Source organism: Schistocerca cancellata, chromosome 11 (assembly GCF_023864275.1).
Source record: "Schistocerca cancellata isolate TAMUIC-IGC-003103 chromosome 11, iqSchCanc2.1, whole genome shotgun sequence".
NCBI lineage: Eukaryota > Metazoa > Arthropoda > Insecta > Orthoptera > Acrididae > Schistocerca > Schistocerca cancellata.
This window is the reverse complement of record NC_064636.1, coordinates 122,684,132-122,704,841: the sequence shown is the minus strand read 5'-3', so window position 1 is coordinate 122,704,841 and position 20,710 is coordinate 122,684,132. Positions and strand designations below refer to the sequence as shown.

General features: G+C 43.1%; 1 protein-coding gene across 1 annotated transcript in view; it reads right to left on the bottom strand.

Moving 5' to 3' along the window:
• Window positions 1-7,722: 7,722 nt before the first annotated feature.
• LOC126108315 (TD and POZ domain-containing protein 1-like) overlaps window positions 7,723-20,710 on the bottom strand; it is a 67,779-nt gene continuing 54,791 nt past the window's right edge. Inside the window, exons 2-4 of the mRNA XM_049913535.1 lie at window positions 15,808-16,381; window positions 12,785-12,931; window positions 7,723-8,110 (exon numbers count right to left, since the gene is read on the bottom strand). Coding sequence (XP_049769492.1) covers window positions 7,723-8,110; window positions 12,785-12,931; window positions 15,808-16,370 — 1,098 coding nt within the window. The 5' untranslated portion in view covers window positions 16,371-16,381. The remainder of the gene's footprint in view (window positions 8,111-12,784; window positions 12,932-15,807; window positions 16,382-20,710) is intronic.

Sequence of the window (20,710 nt, the reverse complement as noted above, 5' to 3'; positions counted from 1 at the left end):
AGGTACCTCCATGTCACTTTTAACAAAATGTCTGTCAAGTCACCCAAAACCACGATAATCGATGCGGCATGCCGTGGTAAAGAAAACGTTAATAATACGTTCAACTTTCTCACAGTCCAAAGAATAACTATACTCGAGTCTGTTACAATACAGTGAAAGAAAATAAAGCTAAGACGTTTATCTAAAACTACGTATGGTAGGTTCTCGGATTAAATGACAAGGACTAACAAACATGTCTCACGAATATAGACATTACAATTTACGCAGATGTGTCGGTAGTAACATGTCAAACTGAAAAATCATAATCGAAATTGGTTTTACACTGTGCTAGAAAAGAAACATTAAAATACAGTAATCATTACATGTATAATGCATTATCAAAATATCAATAGGTAAACATTGAGTTGTTATGCAAGAGTACAATAGAGATTTCTGCAGTGTGTGTTTCTATGTACTCGAGTAAATGTGCAGAAGTATACAGGCTAAAGGAAAGGAATGGAATGTGAACAATATTTTGCATTTCTCTGCTGTCTGTCAGTCACAAAAAAAAGATAAAGCAAATGAAAATGTGTCCACAAAACCTATGCACGTGCCAGTTACTTATAATTACCCCAAATGCGAAATTTAAGTGTTATCAAGAAGAGTACTTAATACCTATGAACAACTAAAGTCAACGTGCAGAACAAAAATAATTAAGAAATTATCTCTTTCCGATGAAGTCGATTAAATGTGGGCGAAAAAGAATGATAAAAGATATTATTCTGTGAATGAGAAGAAAATCGATTACTGGAAGCAAAGTCACAAATTTCATCAAAGCAAGTAAATCGTAAAAAGCGTCTTCAAACCTTCAGGTTGTTATTCCCAAAGAAAAAAAAGGCATATGTTTGAAAGAAAGTGTTTATCTTCCTATAAATTCATAGTTTTGTCTTACCGCTTTGTAACACCTTATCGCAAACCATTAGAAATTCCAGAATGACAGTTTCACTCTTCAGCAGAGTGTGCGCTGATATCAAACTTCCTGACAGAGTAAAACTGTGTGCTGGACCGGGACTCAAACTCGGGACCTTTGCCTTTCGCGTGCAAGTGCTCTACCATCTGAGCTGCCCAAGCACGACTCACGCCCCGTCTTTGTTTGTCTTCTTTTACGTAACCTTTGGTTTTAAAATGATGTACTGTAACGATCGGGGTCATATGTTAGAACACGGAATGATATATATACTCTCTAACAATCATGACAGAGAGAAAATAAACATCCGAAATGGCTTGTACTTTTAGTGCTGTATGAGATAAAAATGTTATTGTCATGTACACATACATGTCAATGAAAGAAAATTTGTAGAAAAAGTTTAACTACTACGTACAAACGGTTGGTGTTATAAGGAAACGAAGTTTAGTATATCGGTATGGTTTTGTCTTCATGAGGAGTACAAAGTCAAACAATTGCATAGTGAACGGTTTTGTATTGGTGATGTGATGAAGACCTGTCGAAGCCTTCGTTCTGAGTGTTTCAAGATGTCCTACGTTCCGAAGTGGGATTCGTCGATTCCGAAATGGTCCGTTATAAGACAATGCAAATTTCTGACACCTGTTCTTTGCTTTACTAAGACAATGGGCGTGTTTGAACTAAAACTTACTGTCCAACTTCAAATTTTTTAGTGTGACTTGCCTTCTGTTGTAGCGTTTTCCTCTTCTCAGCTGCCTCTTTTGTATTAACTGTTGCAGTGTCTGTCTGTTAACGATGACGTAGACGCTGTGACTTGGGGAAAGTCACAAGTTCTTTTATTTTGTCTGGCTGATTTTTATCCTTCAAAATTAAATGTGGCGAGAGCAAAGTTGTATCAATAGCAGTTGAATTAGTGGTAATCGGAAAAATCTGTCCAATGGAGTGCGTTGTTTGGTTCGTCTGTTGCTGCTTCACAACTGTCTTCCTTGGGTCTGACTGACTGCGAAACGTCGAAATTTAATCCTTCATCTGCATTGACTGTGGCAAAATACGTGTCAGTTAAAAATGATGTGCACCATTGGTTATTTTTTGTGTATGAAGAAAGTTCTAATCTGTTAATTTCCCATTCGTGTACTTAAATGCTCTGCTGAAAGTGTAATGCATCTTCATAGTCCGAAATGGCATCATGTTCTGTTAAAAAACCCACACGCAGCTCAGCTTCTGTTTTTAAAAAGTTGGACGATCCAAAAATCTGCATAAATTGTGTGGCTGTGAACAGCAAATTTTAAGTGTGTGTGAGTGGTTTTTACATTTATTCTTTTTCCTGAAACTGTTCCTCTAACTTTAGTCCTTTGTAATGGGATTGTACAGCAAAAATTATTCGCATTGCGTTTATTGCCCGCTGCATCACTAATCGATGTAACTGGAGATCCGTAGTCAGCCAGTGCGGTGTGCTTCTAATCGCATGATGCACATTCTTTTGTGGCTGTTCTTTTCCCTGCAATAACGTGTCTCTTATGTGTTCCAACGTGATGATATGTTGTTTTACTGTATTGATACCGTAAGAACTGTAAACTGATTAAAACCTGAACTTTACTATTAATCTCTTTAATAAAAGCAAAGTGGTCCCCGTGTGTTAATGGTCTGCAAGTAATGCTGTTCGTGAAATGTTCCCTGTCCGTTGATAAGTTTCGTAGCAAGCAGATCCTGAAATGGAAACATCTCAAGTCGTAATGTAATTGCTTGGAAAAAGGTGCTTGGCTGCTCTATGCGCTCCAGTTGCAAATTTCTGACTCCAGTTGCCGAGAGCCTAATGGAATGCCCCAGACAGCGAGCAAACTGTTTTATACACACCACTGAGACACTGCTTTGAATAAAAATGGCTTGGACCGAGGAATTGGTGAAATATGCCTTTAGCAAAATGTTTTTACATTATCGGATATATTATTACCCGTACGCAGTTCATATTACAACATTTATTAATATTGTCAAAGGAAGACACCGATACCAAAATCTTACTCTCACAAACGTCAGTGAAATAATTGACAGACTGAAAAAACCCTCACAGTGAAAATTAAACAATCTTTAATGAAAAATCTCAATTTCCTTGATATGGCTGTCTAATTCAACAATGAAAGTAATGTAACTAGCACGACTGCAGTGCCACTAAATAAAAAAAATGTTCCCTTCATTCCTCTTCATACTCTTTTCTGATATCCTTACAGCTCATTTCATTCTGAACCGTTAATCGTATCTCTCTCCTCTGTTTCACAGCATTCAAACACAGAGCACTTTACTTAAACGCAGGCGCTCTTAACTTGACGCCTGCACTGCCCAGAGTCCCCTGCTCGGCGTCTCAACTCACAACTACCCCCCTGACGCTGGAACTCCAGCGCCCCTCTCTCTCCCCGGCAGCGACGACAAACACGTGGACACCTTCCAGCGACGCAGCTGCTCCTCCCTTCTTCCGCTTGGTAGGTAAACAGACCTGGTTAGACACTGTTCATGTGGGACCCTGCTGCCTCAAATGCTGCCTCCTGTTCCTTATCAGCAGGTTAATGAGCGCCACGTCGCTGCCGCCATTTATTCTGATATCGACCGCATTTTTTAAAAAATTTTTTGCCAAGGAAAGATGCCCAAATGAAGAGAAATAAGTACTTCCTTCTAGCACTGGGTAAGTAATTACATGTGGTTAATATTTTTTAATATTACTCTCTGCAACGTCAAACGCTATTATCTACAGCTTCCGATTTGGAATGTGGTAACAGGGGATATTCTCCTGTTGTTTATCAGCATTTAACGGACGTCTTCTAGTCTACTCTGCCGATGACTGCATTTTATCTGCAAATGGAAGATGCCCTACTCGAACACTCTTTTTGAGAAGCAGTGATCATGAGTACTTCTTACTTTCATTTTATAACAAATAACATCTGGTTAATGTATTAAACATTACATTCTGCTGCCTCAGATGTTTTCTACAGAGCCCCACATGAATTGTAGTAATAGCACTGTTCTTTTCCAGCAGGTTATGAATGTGTTCTGGCTGCCACCATTTTCTCTGTCAATAACTGTGTTTTATTTGCAAAGTGGAGATGCCCTGCCCAAAAGCACGCTATGAAACTTACAGAAATCAGTACCTCCTCCTTTCATTTGGTAAGTGATTACATTTGGTTTAGACTTTCAATACTACGTTCCACACATTATCTTGACGATAATGGAAAAGAAAAGAGTTGTTATTTTATCTCGCGTCACCAAGACCTCAGTGAGTGTCCCTGCAGTTTCTTTGCCTCAGTCTGTCAACTGAAGGCCAGGGCAGGCGCCTCTTGCTGACACACTGTGGTGACGTCGTAACACCACCGCCACACACGCTGGCCCCGTAATCGAGTCAGCCTGGCCTTGTTGCCTCTCACTGGAACAACAAATCAACACTTTGAAGTCTGGGACTCTTAACGACATTCTAGCTCGTCAGACTGGGGTTTTCTGTCGTTTTCGAAAAAAATCACAATTCACGAACGGTTACAGATAAATCGTTGCACTTGTTCCGTTTTACCCCTGTACATCAAACTTTAAAACGAAGTAACACATTATAGTTACCAACTCCACTTAAATTTACACTGTTGTCGCAAGTTTGTAGCTGAAACAAAGAAAATAAAGTTTTTACAGTAGGGTTTGGCTCTGAGCACTATGGGACTTAACATCTATGGTCATCAGTCCCCTAGAACTTAGAACTACTTAAACCTAACTAACCTAAGGACATCACACAACACACAGTAGGGTTTATGATAGGTAGAATGAATATTGCACTTTTTTTATGTTTTATGAAAACAAACTGAAAGGCATTTACTAAAAAATATCTTAATACACAACTAAATTAAATCACAATTTTTTATAAATAAATTGTATACGTAATTGGCTTTCGTGTGAAATGGTTCAAAGTATTCTGGCATGCACAGCGCAACATCACACACTGGACAACGGTGTATTGATTCTTCCCTTTTTCTCTCTCCAGTTTCTTTTTTAACTTTGTCAGCACACGCTTTACACCATCTTCACGGCCTCGCTTTGCTCTCAGTTGGAGGAAATTTTCTTCCAAAATGTCGCCCAGTTGGTCTGTCGCCTGCAGTCGAAGGCTTCGCCCCTACTTGTTCCTTTCCAGCTACCGTGGCCAGTGTTTCTCCAGTTAACACACATGAGTTTATCTGGAGGACATGGTTGCCTGTGTAGCATTTTATACATAATGTAACTGTTTACCATCCCCCAAATGAAAATTCTGTAGATAAGTAAGTTGTGTGTAGAACTTACCAACATGTTTTTTATTATTTACAGTCTGATACGTCACGTGAACGAATTATTTTATTTTTTTGAATTATGTAGTGACAATTACTAATTATTCTTACAAGTATCAAATAATTCAAAATGAAATTCACGCTTTACTTCAATCCTGTAGGCGACATTTGTAACTAATTTCCGAACACTGGGTTTTACGAGATTCACCCACCACTCAATTGCTTTACGGAAGAAATGTTTCCAGTTAACGCACAATTTGTAGAGAGAAATGAAATCCATATTCATCCACATTATGTGCAGCAGGTTAGAATTTAATTTCCAGTATCCTCTGCGAATTATTTTGGGACGAGGTAGACATTTTGCAATAACTATTACAGGGTGGTGGTCGGAGAAGCTGACAGGGGCTGCGTCGTAGTCCTGCACAGTTACTCACAGCCCGCTGTGGTGTGGAGTCTGTCAGGCCTCGAAGCTGACACTGCCGAGACGTGCGTGCAGGGAGTACGTATGACGGCGCGCCGCTCAGCTACGGCTTCAGTGTCCAGACCTGCAGGCAGATTTTGCAGGGCGCCACAGAAGGGTGTCGCGCCTTCTGAGTCGATCGCTGAAAAATCTTTCCCTAGCAGCTCTCTTGTTTGACGCGGAGGGAGTGCAGAGGTTTAGAGAGGTGACCACATTCACAACGCCTGTCACAATGCGTCCTCCCGGCTCTTTTTCTACATCATTTAGTTACTGTGTTCGTGAAGAGTTACTCAGTGAAAAAGGCGCAAAATCTGCATTACGAAACTCTGCACTTGGCCGGTGGCCACCCGAGCGAGAAGCAGAAGGCGTACTTCTGCGCATGTGCGGGCGTAGCGAATCCGAATTTTGGGGAGTCGCCGTTTTTTTTTAGGATGCTCTAGCGCGGTTACCACTCGCCGTCACAAAATCACTGCTGATTGTAGAAGAGTTTGTCCAATTTAATTTTGTGTTGGGTTTTCAACTTTGAGAAACACGTAGTCTTTGTGAAATAAATGAAAATCTGAGAAAAGTCGGAAAATTTTGAGGCTTTCGTTGTGAAGCTGACATACTAAAAGGCAGGAAGCACGAAATTTGGATTTAGGAGCCCAAAACATGTGATTATGGAATCGCTGAGAAAAGATCTACTGCAGTTTGTTACCAATTGGTATTTTTTGGTCATTGCACACAGGGTGGCTCTGGATAGTTACTGCTCGATATTTTACGGTAGGTAACTTACTGTTTCCAGCAATTTGTGATCAGCAGTGTAATTGTACAGTAGTGGATTTCTTTTCCTGTGTACGCACAGTATATTACATTTATTTATGTTGACGATCAACTGGCAGAGCCTGAAGTATTCATCAATGCCGTGGAGGTCACTCACCAAGTCAATACTGTCTCCTGGCGCCGCTGCTTCCTCACAGAGAATGTTAAGGGTCTTCCGTGTGTAACGCCGCCACATGAGGGCCACAGAAGCTCTTGTTCAGAATGCAGTCTGCCACTTTCGTCACACATGCACACATGGGGACACCAAGTCTAAATCTATCACAGCAGAGAGGGGAATGAATGTTCTAAATGTCGTCTGCTTTCAAAACATCTACAGAGACGCAAAAGTGTACTTTTTGAAAGTCATGTATATTTCCACTACTGGCTGCATGTCTCACGCGATTGAGTATAATTCCCTGAGATATGATAGTTTGCTCTGTAAGAGCAGCAAGCGAGGTGTGTGGGAGAGAAATGATTTTAGGTGGATCTTCAATTGCCTTTATTCGAAGGTGAGCTGGCAAGAAGGCTGCAGATGGTGTGAGCATGAAGTGGTGTGAGCACTGCTACAAGTGTGACATTGCAATTAAACACGAAAAGTACTAAGTACTTGTGCAGTGCACGCACAGAACTGAATTCAGTGTGAAATCTGAAGCGAAGATACATTCTAACTGAACAGCTTATATGGCAGTAATTTGAGCATGGCGCAGTTCGCAGTGATGTAATGTAGCAAATAGTTTGCAGTAATTAGGTAATGTAGCGGACTGGTGGGAAGAAGTGACGTTATTGCTGCTGGGCGACGTGTTACACAACAACCGCTATTCTTGGATTTGTCTCTTGGAAGAGATTGGGTGTTTACGTTACGAAATACAGGCGGTTGTGAGAGATGTCGGCTGTATGCTTGTAAGCTGTTTGAATATTGTATGTGGGACGAGAAACGCAAGACAGAGGGAGAGAGAAGTGAAGTTTATGAATGATGGAGTATTTGTCAATTGTTGCTGAGCTTTTGCAGAAATTGCTTGTGAAATGTTTTACAGAGTGAATTCTGAAAAGGAAGGTTTGTCGCGTTGGTTTACAGATATCTCCTGTTGTTGCAGTAGTTGTCGTGTTACTGGAGAAATTGTGCGGACTGCAAAAGGTAGAAATGAATAGAGAAAACGTTCTTTTTTTTCAATTTTTTATTTTAATGTTATGTACAATGAAGTACATGATGACATTTCCTCTAGTGGCACGTGTTAACGCTGTGTTAGCATCTCGATGAGATGGTGTTGGTTTTGCTGCCTGGCGTAGTCCAGGGGGGTCTCCCCATCTTCATCCGTCTTCCCCCTGTCGGCTCCGGCCTGCAGCAACGCAGCCGCCGCTTCTGCGTGGCCATTCCGTGCCGCCCAGTGCAGCGGCGTCCGCCACCACTGATCCCTGGCGTCGGGGTGGGACGCCGCAGAGAGCAGCAGCCGCACCACAGCCGCGTGGCCTCTCAGTGCAGCCCAGTGCAGGGCGGTCTCCCCGTCCCCGTCTCTCGACCCCAAGTCCGCCCCAGCCGCGAGCAACAGCTGCACCTCCTCCACCGCCCCCACCTTAGCCGCCTCTATCAGCCTCCTGCCTCGCTCTGCCCCAGAAAGGCACCTGCACAAAACATCAACACACTCTCTACTATCGAGACACACACACCAAATGAAAGAAACTGTCACAGCCGTAAAACTGCCAACAATTCTGAATACACTTCTTCCGAGCGACAAGTCACAAATCTAGAAATCTCGCTTCCGCGATACGGGTTAACCAGCATATTACAGACAGATCCACAGAACTAGCCCATAATCAAAAACTTCAGCCATCTCCCATTAAAAATAGGTGCACTCCATCTCCTAACAAATTTATTTGGTTTTCCTCATAATTCACTCCACAGATCCGCCTCCTTTCACCTCGGCATGCACTTGCTACCCAACCCTTCATCTACATTCAAACACACCCCTAAAACTACCTTCTCTGGGTACCAATTCCTTCTTTCACTTACGAAGAAAACACTAGAAACTAAACGCATCTGTACTGAAATACAATTTCCTCGCCAGACAGCTAAGTCATTCAGACCAGTAACACGGAAAATTTTTGACATACCGACAAAAAGTATAAAAGTCACTGCTTCGTACACAATAAGTTGGTCGACATCTTTCAAATACAACAAGGGAACCAGGTCGACTCTCCCTGACACCCCCCCCCCCAAAACTTTATTCTTTGTTTGTCATTGTCCTAGTTTGTTATTATGTGTGCTGTTAAGTCCATTGCTTCCTTCTCTAACAGTAAGTTTCTCACTTTTTTCATTGTAACATAACCTGTTGTGTTTGCATCCCAAACATTTACCCACTGCCTACCTTTCCAAGTCTTGCGTCTCATCCTTGCGTTCTATTGTTTTCTCCTTTGTTTCACGTTCTCTATGGAGCATACTGATTTTGATATCAGCATGTGCTGCATAATTAATACTATTGTCCTGGATACCAAGTATACAATTCGACACTATCGATGATGTTTTCAGTGTGCATGTACCACATGTAAGTGTGTGTCATCTTATATTGAGCGTTTTTAAAATTTTCTTTACTTGTAAGTATGTACCTCCTGTGCCAAATTACGCGTTATTACCCACATGATTTGTATGCACGAAAATTGAAAAATTTCTGTTTGTTGCCTGCTCCTGATACAATTTCAACACAAATTCTCTGTGTCTTCCATGACTGCCAGTCGAAATGGGTGTGCTTCTGTTGCCTGCCTGAGGTGGAGGAGGGTTTTAAATGTTCACTGGATTCCAAAGTCGATATCTGCAGCTGATTATCTTGGTCAATCAAAGCAGGAAGTACTTTAATCTCTATACCGGAGGGAATCAACATCTACATGGTTATTCTGCAATTCACACTGAAGTGCCTGGCAGAGGGTTCAATGAACCTGTTTCATACTACTTCTCTACCATTCCACTCTCAAATGGCGTGTAGGAAAAAGGAACACCTCAATCTATCCATTGGAGCTCTGATTTCTCTTATTTTATTATGTTGATTATTTCGCCCTACATAGGTGGATGTCAACAAAATATTTTCCATCGGAAGAGAAAGCTGGCAATTTAAATTTCGTAAACAGATCTCGCCGCAAAGAAAACCGCCTTTGTTTCAGTGACTGCCTCACCAACTCGCGTATCGTATCAGTGACACTCTCACCCATATTGCGCGATAACACGAAACGAACTGCCCTTCTTTGCACTTTTTAGCTGTCCTCCGCCAATCGTACCTGGTAAGGATCCCACACCGAGCAGCAATATTCCAGCAGAGGACGTACAAGTGTAATGTAGGCTCGCTTTGGTAGGTTTGTCGCATCTTCTAAGTTTCTGCCAACAAAGCGCAGTCTTTGTTTCGCCTTTCCCACAATATTATCTGTGTGGTCATTCCAATTTAAGTTGCTCATAATTGTAATCCCTAGGTATTTAGTCGAATTGACAGCCCTTAAATTTGTGCGATTTATTGTGTACCCAAAATTTAGCGGATTTCTCTTAAGACCCATGTCGATGACCTCCCACTTTTCTTTGTTTGGTGCCAATTGCCACTTCCCGCATCATAAAGAAATTCACCCGTGCGGCTTTATTCCGCTCAGCTCGTGTAGCCCCGTCCCCTTTTGCCTGCAGGAAAGTTTATTTCCAGATGCGACGAGGATTCCCCTGGCAGGTACATCATGTACACTATGCACGCATTCAAAAATCAACTTATTATCCATTCAGAAATCAACTTAGAATGTGATCAAAAATGTTCAAAAAGCAACAGGGATGAGCTTCAAACTCTTTTGAATAATCGATAGACCAATGTGCTCTAGATGCTAGGTGCTTTGTGAAACAAGGTTATTTTTCCTCAACAATACGAATTTTCCCCCCTCGCCACCGAAATTGCCGCCTGGTTCAGATACTCCGGTTTGCTGCATGCAGAACCAACAGCGACATTCCTGTTTCCAGAAGCAGGAGAAGGTACTACTCAGACGCGACTCAACTGCGCATGCGCGTGATTCCGCTCGTAACTGCTTAAATGAATCTGATGTAAACAGTTGTGACTTAACGCTCATTGGAGGTAATTTGTTGTTACGAAGCACTGCATTGTCTTCCTACAGCCTTTCACACATTTTGCTGTTGGCAGACGCTTGTGTGAGCACTGTGTGTTTTTTGTTTATATATGAAGCATTTCCTTTGGAATTTAAATTTCATTCCCTCGTTCATATTTTGTTGCTGCAGTCAGCAGTAGCGGGATACAGTAATGTCCTTTGTTAGAGTATCGGTTATTACCAGTCAAAATGACAAAAAATTAACTGAAAACTAAATCAATGAAAAACTCCAGGGATTTTAGAAAATTCCCCTGTTTTTCCCGGTTTTCTTGCGGATGAAAAAATTCCTGGGGCTTTACCGGATCTTCCGGCCGTATACACCATGTAAAAGTCTCTTGTTAGGAATGGTATCAAAACCCTTCTGGAAATCTAGGAGTATGGAATCAATCTTAGATCCCTTGTCGACAGCACTCATTACTTCATGGGAATAAATAGCTAGCTGTGTTGCACAAGAACAATATTTTCTGAATCCGTGTTGGTTATGTATCAATAAGTCACTTTCTTCAAGGTGAGTCATAATGTTCGAGTACAGTATATTCTCCAAAATCCTACTGCAAATTGAGGTCAGTAATATGCGTCTGTAATTCAATAGGTTACTCCTATTTCCTTTCTTGGGTATTGGTGTGACCTGTGCTACTTTCCGGTCTTTAGGAACAGACCTTTCGCCAAGTGAACGGTTGTATATGATTGCTAAGAAAGGCACTATTGTGTCTGCATACTCTGAAAGGAACCTGATTCGTATTCCATCTGGACCAGAAGACTCGCGTGATTTGAGTTGCTTCACAACACCTAAAATATGTACTTTTATGTCACTCATGCTAACAGCTGTTCTGGTTTCGAATTCTTGAATAGTTACTTTGCCTTTTTTCGTGAAGGAATTTAGGAAAACTGTATTTAGTAACTCCGGTTTAGTGGCACCATCATCATTGTGGAAACTCTGCTGTTGGTTATATATATATATATATATATATATATATATATATATATATATATATTTTCAGTAGGACCAACTATCTTTGCCCACGTCGGTTGCTCTTTTCTAAAAATAAAAGTTAACTATACCATGGAATCAGGCAAAACTTCTCCTCGGTGAATCAAATCCACTACTCATCACACCTGGTGACCATCATTCATCAGTTGCAGGAGTTTATTTACGAGTGTCGAGCCATACAGTGCTGTACGCATCTCCACTCAGCCACACCCACTGCATTTCTCCCTTCTCGAGAGCAGATACCTCAACCATTAGACCAGCTGAGTGCGTTTGCTGGCGTAGATGGAATTACCATTGTGGATGATGTTTTTTACCCATGATTTGCTAACACTACCACCAGAGGTTCTCATGTACATCTTCTGCAGTAGGATAACACCACCGATTCGATTTCCCTTTTGCTACTCTTCCCCCAAGCCCCCCGGTGTAAACTCTAGTGTAAGCGTCGATGAGACACTGAGTCAGAAGTGGAGGTGTGCTCAGGCAGCCGACTGCTCAAGGAGACTGCCTGCAATAAGCAGCAAATCTGGGTTCCTGTTCCAGTGCGGCACAGATTTTCAATAGTCACTACAGATGTAACTGACCAGAGAACCATTTAAGGAATATTCGAATTACATTTTAAGACATACCCAAAACAAGCTGTATCCTCATTCCGGTACTAAATATTAACTTTTTGTCATTATTACTTCTGTTTCTGTTTACCTTATTTTCACCATTTCTTCCTCAGTGTCTTCAATAACTTATCTCTACAACCATTCACATAAGTTTTGTTGAGTGGAATTGTGTGAAAAATCCCATTAATCCATTTAATTCAGAATCAATTTGTAAGACACACAATTGTCACTAAAAACAAAATCTAGATTCAACACATCAATATATAAAGAATCTTTGGGAATGGGTATGATTTGTATGCGACACTTCCTACGTAACTACAGTTGAGTGACTCTGAACTGAACGTAATTCTCATGGCAAATACAGAGAACAAGAAATCTTCTGCATATGTGCTCAATCTTCAAAATATCATAGCCAAAAAAGTGAGAAAGGAGTAATGTATAATGGCAACTGTAACCTCCATCCAAAAACTGAAGGAATCTGTATCTTATTTTATTTACTATATCGGCTGGATAATGCCAAAATAAGCAGTACTGTGAGGGTAAGACTTGGGCACGTGTGGCAACACAACTCACCAGAAGAGCGAGACGGCTGCGTCATCAGGTGGAGGGGTGTGTCGGGCAGACGTGGGAGGCGCAGCTGCAGCAGGAGTCCGGCTGTGGCCGCTGTGAGGTTGACGGTCAGAGTTGGGGGTGGACCCGCCCCCTGTGGCGGTCGGCGAGCTGCACAGAGAAACACTGTGTGGGTGGGCGTGTTCACACAGGGGCTCACTGCAGGCGGTACAGCTGAGGGACTGTCCACCGGGGCAACAGAACACCAGCCTGTCACTTAACGTGACTGTGCCACCAATTAACTGGTCTTTTTCTGCACTACTTCTGCTATATTCCCCACTGGCGTAACTTAAGATGCAAAACAACAAATTGTTCAAAATGAAGCAGAAACCAAATCCCAAACATAAGGGCCAACGATTTTGTTGCCCTGACAAAACAACTTTCAGACAGAATTTAGAAGCAGTTAAAGTCAACTGGCTGCTACTTTTGGTTGTGAGGTAATTTGAAAACTGATATATGGATGCTGAATTATATCACTGGAGGAAGAGAGAGAGAGAGAGAGAGAGAGAGAGAGATCCAGCGATAGAGAAACAAACTGATAAGTTGGGGTATCAACTTACTGTTGAAACTATACGGTCATGGATATGCAGGCGCTGTTTGATGTGAAGCCTGAGGGAATGAAGAAGATGGACAAGAATTACAAGAGCTATGATATAAAAGTTATCAAGAGTATATTCAAAATCTGCATTTGAGTAAAGCAAATAGAACTGTATATATGCATGTAATGTCTCCACAATTTGATTCATTGAAAAGACAGCCGTGGTGATGTGTTTCTTAAAGAACAATTTTCGTGTTGAGCAGTTTGCAGTAGAGGCCACCATTAAAAGAAAAAAATGGGTTACGCAGTGTATGCAATTTTATCTGATGGACAACGTTTACAACTTGTGAAGTAACCTGTAGTCTATTGAATACGGATTTTTTTAAATTGAAAACGAAACAAAATACGCTTGTATGGAGCATATGTATCCGAGAGACAGAGGCAACAAATGATAGCTGGATGAAAAGTCACATCAATACTGACGTCGTGGGAGATATGTCGTACACCTGTAGGTGGACAGCGAAATAATCTGCTGTATCCCAGTAGCAGGAAAGCTGATAGGATTCCCTGGAGGACCTTGTAACGCCACAGGGAACTTCAAACAAGACAGGGGGGGGGGCAGAGATTGCCTGTCTGTTTAGTGAAAGGGAATGCACGGAAAATACTCAGGGCGATAGTTGAACAGAGACGAGAAGGAAATGTGATTGTAAGGCACAGCACTGAGTGTGACAATGTTACTGTGCTGGCTGGATTATTCTCTTCTTGTTTGCCCCCAGTGTGCACGACTAGCCCCAGCGCTCATGGCTCCTGCTTTACTGGACATCTCGGGGAGTCATACCCTGCTCTTTGGGGCCAGTCACCCAGGGGTAGCGTCTTTTTTAGTAATCAGGAAAGTCCTCAGTCCTGGGTTTGAACCTCACCATCACTTGAATTTTTAATACAAATCATCAGCATTGGTGTCTGAAGACTTCCAGCATAAGGTGTCACCCTCTTTCAGCCAACAGCCTTTCCAAAGAGGGCGGAGGGGCCGACAGAGGTTCAGGGCACACTCTTTATCTTGAGGTCAGAAACTGCTCCTAAATGAGGAAGAATTGGCAATGATCAACAACATGAGAATGCAGAAGGCAATGTAAACCACTGCTTAAAGATACATAACGTCCGTCAATGAGGCATGTGATTCAGTAAGTCTGTGCTGTACAGACTCTCCATTGGCAAGACTAGTCCCCCATTCAAACCTCCAGGCGAGGAGGCCCAAGTGGGAGGTGACCATGAGAAAAAAGTTGAGTAATCAAAAAAGGATAACGTTCTACGAGTCATGATGTGGAAAGTAAGGAATTTGTATGTGGTTGGGAAGCTAGAAAATAAGAAAAGGGAAATGCTGAGGACGTATCTGCTGTAGTGGGTGTCAGTGACGCGGAAAGGAAAGAAAAGTAAATGAAAGGAAAGGAAAGGATTTCTGATCACATGAGAATAGGGTAGTAGCAACAGCAGCTGATAACAGGAATAGGATTCAGTATCAATAGAAAGGCAGGGCAGAAAGTGAGATACTGTGAACGGATGAGTATAGATGTTCTCGTGAAAATGAAGAAAAGAAGGCATAAGGTATAGACAACATTCAATCACAAGTTCTAAAATCATTGGAGGAGGTAGCAAAAGGTCTATTCTCACTGTTGTGTAGAATGTATGAGTCTGGCAATATACAATATGACTTTGAGAGAAATATAATCTGCGCGATTTGGAAGACTGCAAGAGCAGAGAAGTGTGAGAATTATCGGACAATCAGCTTAACAGCTCAAGCATCCCAGTTGCTAAGAAGGATAATACACAGGAGAACGGAAAAGAAAATTGACGTTCCGTAACGTCCATAGGATTTGTGGTCGTGGCGAAAGCATCGCAATATCAAATGTTGCAAGATGTTTGAAATTCTGAGAAAAATTTGGGTAAGCCAGAGGAGAAGTCAAGTAATTTGCAATATGTACAAGAGGCAAGAAGGTAAAGTAAGAGTGGAACACCAAGAACGAAGCACTCTGGTTAAAAAGGGTGTCACAGACAGGGATGTAATCTTTCGCCTCTACTGTTCAATCTATATACCGAAGAAGCGATGACGGAAATAATGGAAAGATTGAAGTGGAATTAAAAGTCAGGGTGAAATGATAAGATTTGCTGATGACTGATTCCCTCAGTGACAGTGAAGAAGAATTACATGGTTTGCTGAATGGAATGAACAGTCTAATGAGTACAGAATACGGAATCAGAGTAAATCAGAGAAAGGCAAAATTGATAAGAAGCAGAAGTGAAAACAGCGAGAGACTTAGCATCGTGACTGATGATCAGTAATTAGATCAAGTTAAGGTGTTACGCAATGTAGGCAGCAAAGAAACCCATGACGAACAAAGCAAAGACGACGTCAAATTCACACTAGCACTGCCAAAAAGGGATTCGTGCTTACCTGGCTTCTGCTGGTGGCTCACGGAGTTGACGGATGACTTCGTTGACTTCTTGTGGACACTCGAGCACAGCGTCCGCCCAGCCCCGCGTGGCCATCACCTGCAGGTGGTCCTTTATGAAGGCGACGGCAGCCCTGGTGGCGTCCGGGCACGAGTGCCTCACTGCCGTGACGGCCGTCGCCGCTGCGGTCTCGACGGCCAACTGCGAGATCAGCTGCCGCTCGCAGGCAGCCTTCAGGGCCGACAAGCCGTACTTGTCGGCCGCCGCCAGCAGCTGGGCGGCCGTGTCGGGCAGCTGGGGGGCCTGCAGGGTATACGTGTAGGCCACCAGGAGCCTCAGCACCGGGCCCTCCACGTCGTCGATGCTCACCTGGCTGCAGCTGGCCTCCAGCATGTCGTGCGCGAACATAGCTTTGAACACGGGGCTCGCGGCTGCCAACACGGCCCTGTGAGCCGCCACCCTCGTCTCGCCCGCCACCAGCGTCACCAGGGCGCCTTCACCCCCGTCTAGCAGGGCGGCCAGGGCCTCGGTTGTGGTGTTCTGAACCTCCGTAACTGCCGACATGGTGGGTGGTCCTGAAACACAGTGCCACTGAGCAGCCCTCACACTGCACCCTCAACACTTGTACGAGGCGCATGCAGACCTGTATGAAACAGCAGCTGTGAAAGTGTTGTCCACCCTGAATCAATTGCAACGTCACCAGTTTCCTTCAAATGACAAGGGTCCGTACTGCTTCGTGATCACCTAAGGTTTGTAACTACCAGCGTGGTTCTATGATAGACTGCTTTCACCTTCTAAAAATGTTATCGTTCTCAGTCAAAAGATGGTTAATTTATGTCATAGCAAAGTAATGGCAAAGCAACAAACTTCTTTCAGCACTAAAGTTACAGGACTTATATTTAAATCCAAGCTCGTGGCACCTCTGAGAAAAATTTTCTTCCTCCTTATCTTAGATTCCTCAGATCCGTGACACATCAGAAGCAATGTACATGTAATGCAGAAATCAGTTTCCTCAGTGAATGTCTCAGGGTAGGCACAATTAAACTTGACTGGCCATGGAGGCCGAGCGGTTCTACTCGCTTCAATCCGCAACCGCGCGCCTGCTACGGTCGCAGATTAGAATCCTGCCTCGGGCATCGATGTGTATGGTGTCCTTAGGTTAGTTAGGTTTAAGTAGTTCTAGGTTCTATTGGACTGATGACCTCCGATGTTAAGTCCCATAGTGCTCAGAGCCATTTGAACCGTTCTGAACCACTGTAAGAGTCTAAATTCATTAGTATGTTTAACTCTCCTTTTAACAGACTGATATCTGTGTCTTCTTTCTTAAGAAAAAGATTCAGCGCCCACCTCCATCGTAAACAATGCTGCATAATACAATCATAAATCATGTCGCCATTTTATCCGAATGTTGCAAGCTATGGTGTACCCAGGTATTTCCAGGTTGAGCAGTTTAGGAATTAAACTCGTTGCCTCCATTTCCAGAACGTGTGTTGTAGAACTTTCGCACAAATATTTATTTGTACCTCCTTTTGGCGTGGACGTGTTTGTATAGCATCTTTGCCCCACAGAACGTTCGGATACTTATTAGATGACAGATACGTCATGGCTAAACCAAAGTAAGCTCTGTCACAGCTCCGACATCACTCTTGGCTCTCCTGGTCGTATGAGGGGGCAAACGACGGAGTCAGTGAAGTAGTTCCACACACTACAGTGTAAACTGGTTTCCGAAATTCAGACAAGTGGGTTTCACGAGCACGGCTTCCACTTTTTTCGAAACATGCCGACTTAGCATCTCCATTACACCAGCGTAAGAGGTCTGCCGGATTGTTACGGTGCTAGCAGAGCGCCTAAGAATTCGTCCCAAGACTTCTGTCACGCCAGCTCGACGTGGATGGAGACGCCGAGGCAGTGCTGCACAGAGTGTAGCGCCGGAAGTCAGCGCAGGGTCGCAGGCCAACACGTGCACTGCAGGCTTCTGGAAGCCACCCGACCAACCCAAGTCTTCCTTCCCCATCCCTCATTAGTTAATTGTACATTTGCTTCCGTTTAACATCGCTTTGTGGTTTTTTCGCCTCCCCATTCCAAGTATGCACTCAATGTTATAGGCTCAAAACTTTGGACACTGGCGTTGTAATCGCATAATGAACGACTTTTTACTGTTGTTTACAGGTATTGTTACCGTATTTTCCTACATCCAAGTGGTGCTGCGTGTAAATAAACGAAGCGGTAAAAGCTGTAAAGCCGTTTACATTTCCATACAGTCTTCGAGCATCGATACGTTCCTCGTCTAAGAATCAGACGTCATTGTCTTATAAATGTTTAACGTATCCTGAGATCAGTGGTGTAGTATTCTACCTTATTGTGACACTCACAATGCGACTGTAGTTTACACTGAGCTTTCGCAGATTCTTTCACTCAAACGGTTTTTTAGGTAATCACAAATTTGCCAAGATACTGAGCGGGATCGTGTCTGAATTATTAGTAGACAGAGAGCAATGGTCCCGATCACCTTCAGCATATTTTGGAGACACTATCTTCGTGCGTGTCTGCGCCATGTAACCGGCAGAGAAACGTGTGTGAAATGCAAGTAGTGGACTGGATATGCAGGGCGTGGCTGTGAGACACTCTGGACTCACATTCGGGAGGACAGTGGTTCGACCACACACTGTGCAGTGGTCTGCAGACGAAGGGCGAATGAGTGGATGTGGCTGCTTGTCATTTGTGTCTTCTGGACCGGTTTTCTGTTTGCTGCCCACCCACACAGGTTTTTCTTCATAGAGTGTCTCTCAATGGGAGTGCCGTGATGGTGCCCTAGAAGAGGCATGACCTTTAAGGTAGCCCTACCGGTCTTCATTACCGAATGTTCCACAAATTGCAACAGGTATTCAGCTGTCTGTGTCTCATTTCCCAGGAAAACCGTGAGGAAGTGGTCTCATTTCGTCCATCATTAAAGTTGTTTACAAGCTTTCCAATGAGTACGACGTGCATTAAACTACTTTTCAATATTTATATAATTTCCAATGGTGGTGATGTTTTCTTCTGCAGTGCAATTTCCGTGTGTGGGTCACACAAGTCAGAAACGATTTCACGGTGCCATCAATTTGGAATCATTACAGTCGTCTCATCAGTATGAATTGCAAACTTCTTTATTCTTTTTCCATCCAAATTCGAAATTAATCAGCAAAAGCACTCTACGCCCTCTCTAAGGTTTTTTATTAATGAGTAAACATTTGGCTGAGCTTTTGATATTAATAGATCACTTTCTTCCACCCCTCAGAGGCGTTTTCGATGTGATGGGGCCTTCCACTGTAATTCCACATGTCTGATGGCATCTGGTCTTTATCAACCAACTGGTCCAGAAATAGTCAAATAATCGACGAAACTAGTTTTTCAGACAGTATTTTCTGAATAGACAGCCAACCATGATCCAATATTTCTAAGACAATATATCGTACTCTGAATAGATTGTTAGATAACAATGTCTTTCTTCGTTTCGTTAAGAGGGGACTTCTTTCCACGTCGTTGATTAAAATGGAAATTGCAACTCGTAATCTCTGGTTCAGGAAATAAATTTCCAGCTGATTGGAATGGACATTAGCAATTTCCAGAGTCATTATGAGAGAAGCAGGGTTCCATCCGAGCACATTTTTATTTGTTAAGTAATAGTAAATATTTGGACTATGTAGTATGTCTCAAATAGTGAGGTGCATTCTGACTCCTACCATGTACACAATTGTCTTTCATGATTCAAACCAACTGTTAGTGGTTAAATTGTGCTCTGTGCGAAATTTTGCCAGGCAGCTTCCCCTTTCATTCCCTTACTTCACTTCTTTTCTCCTCCAACTTTTTTTCCGCTTCGTATTCTGCCTATCGATTTCGACTGCCCCATCACCCTTTCATTCCCTTACTTCACTTCTTTTCTCCTCCAACTTTTTTTCCGCTTCGTATTCTGCCTATCGATTTCGAGTGCCCCATCACAAGTTTTCATCTCGCTTAACGATCTGAGCAATTTCTTCTCTCTCAAAAAGCATTTCCTTAATCTCTTCGTCATTTTCGGAACCAGTTCGCGTGCAAGCCAGTACTTCTGCAACTGGTTTGGCTGTGTGTATGTCCTGGCTGTGGTAACGACTTCTCTGTCCAGCTCAGATATCAATAAGATGTTAGTGTTTTCGGCCGAGAACGATATTAAACAAATTTCCAGTGACGTCAGGGAGAAATCTAGGGAGGAGTTATTCTCAAACACACGCATTTCTTGCTACCAGATGCTGAGACGAAGACAGGCATTGTGAAGAATCTAGCCACACCAAGATCGAGGACCCCGATTAAAATACATAAGCATAATCATCGTCCAACGGGGGCATTCGATCTGCAACGCTACACTTTTTTCTCGGCCAATTTCTGTAGGGAAAATGCGGAATTTGTGAGACATCGTGGAATATTCCACTTCAGCCCCTACAGTTTCATGAAATTCCAACAGCTGACAGCACCGTAAGTAGCCTCCAAAGTGGCGTCCGTAAAGGAGGTGCGACCCAAGCAGAGAGCTGTCACTGAGTTTCTTTAGGATGAAAACCAGAGCGTCGAAGATGTTCATACCCGCTTGCAGAATGTCTGAGGAGATTTGGCAGTGAACAGAAGCACCGCGAGTCGTAGTGCAAGGTGTCCGTCATCGTCAGAAGAGCTTACTGGTGATCAACGCCTGGCCTAGCAGCGCCATCGTCGCAGCAGGGTTGTGCGTATCTGGCCGACCCCCGCGTGTCGGTCAGCTGCAAGACGGCTGTGACTCCTGCGATGTGGGAACGTGCTCCCATTCAAGGTGACCGGTGGATCACTCAGAGCTGAACAACCCGCATCTCGCACCTTCCGACTTCCGTCTGTTTGGTCCAATGAAGGATGTACTCCACGGC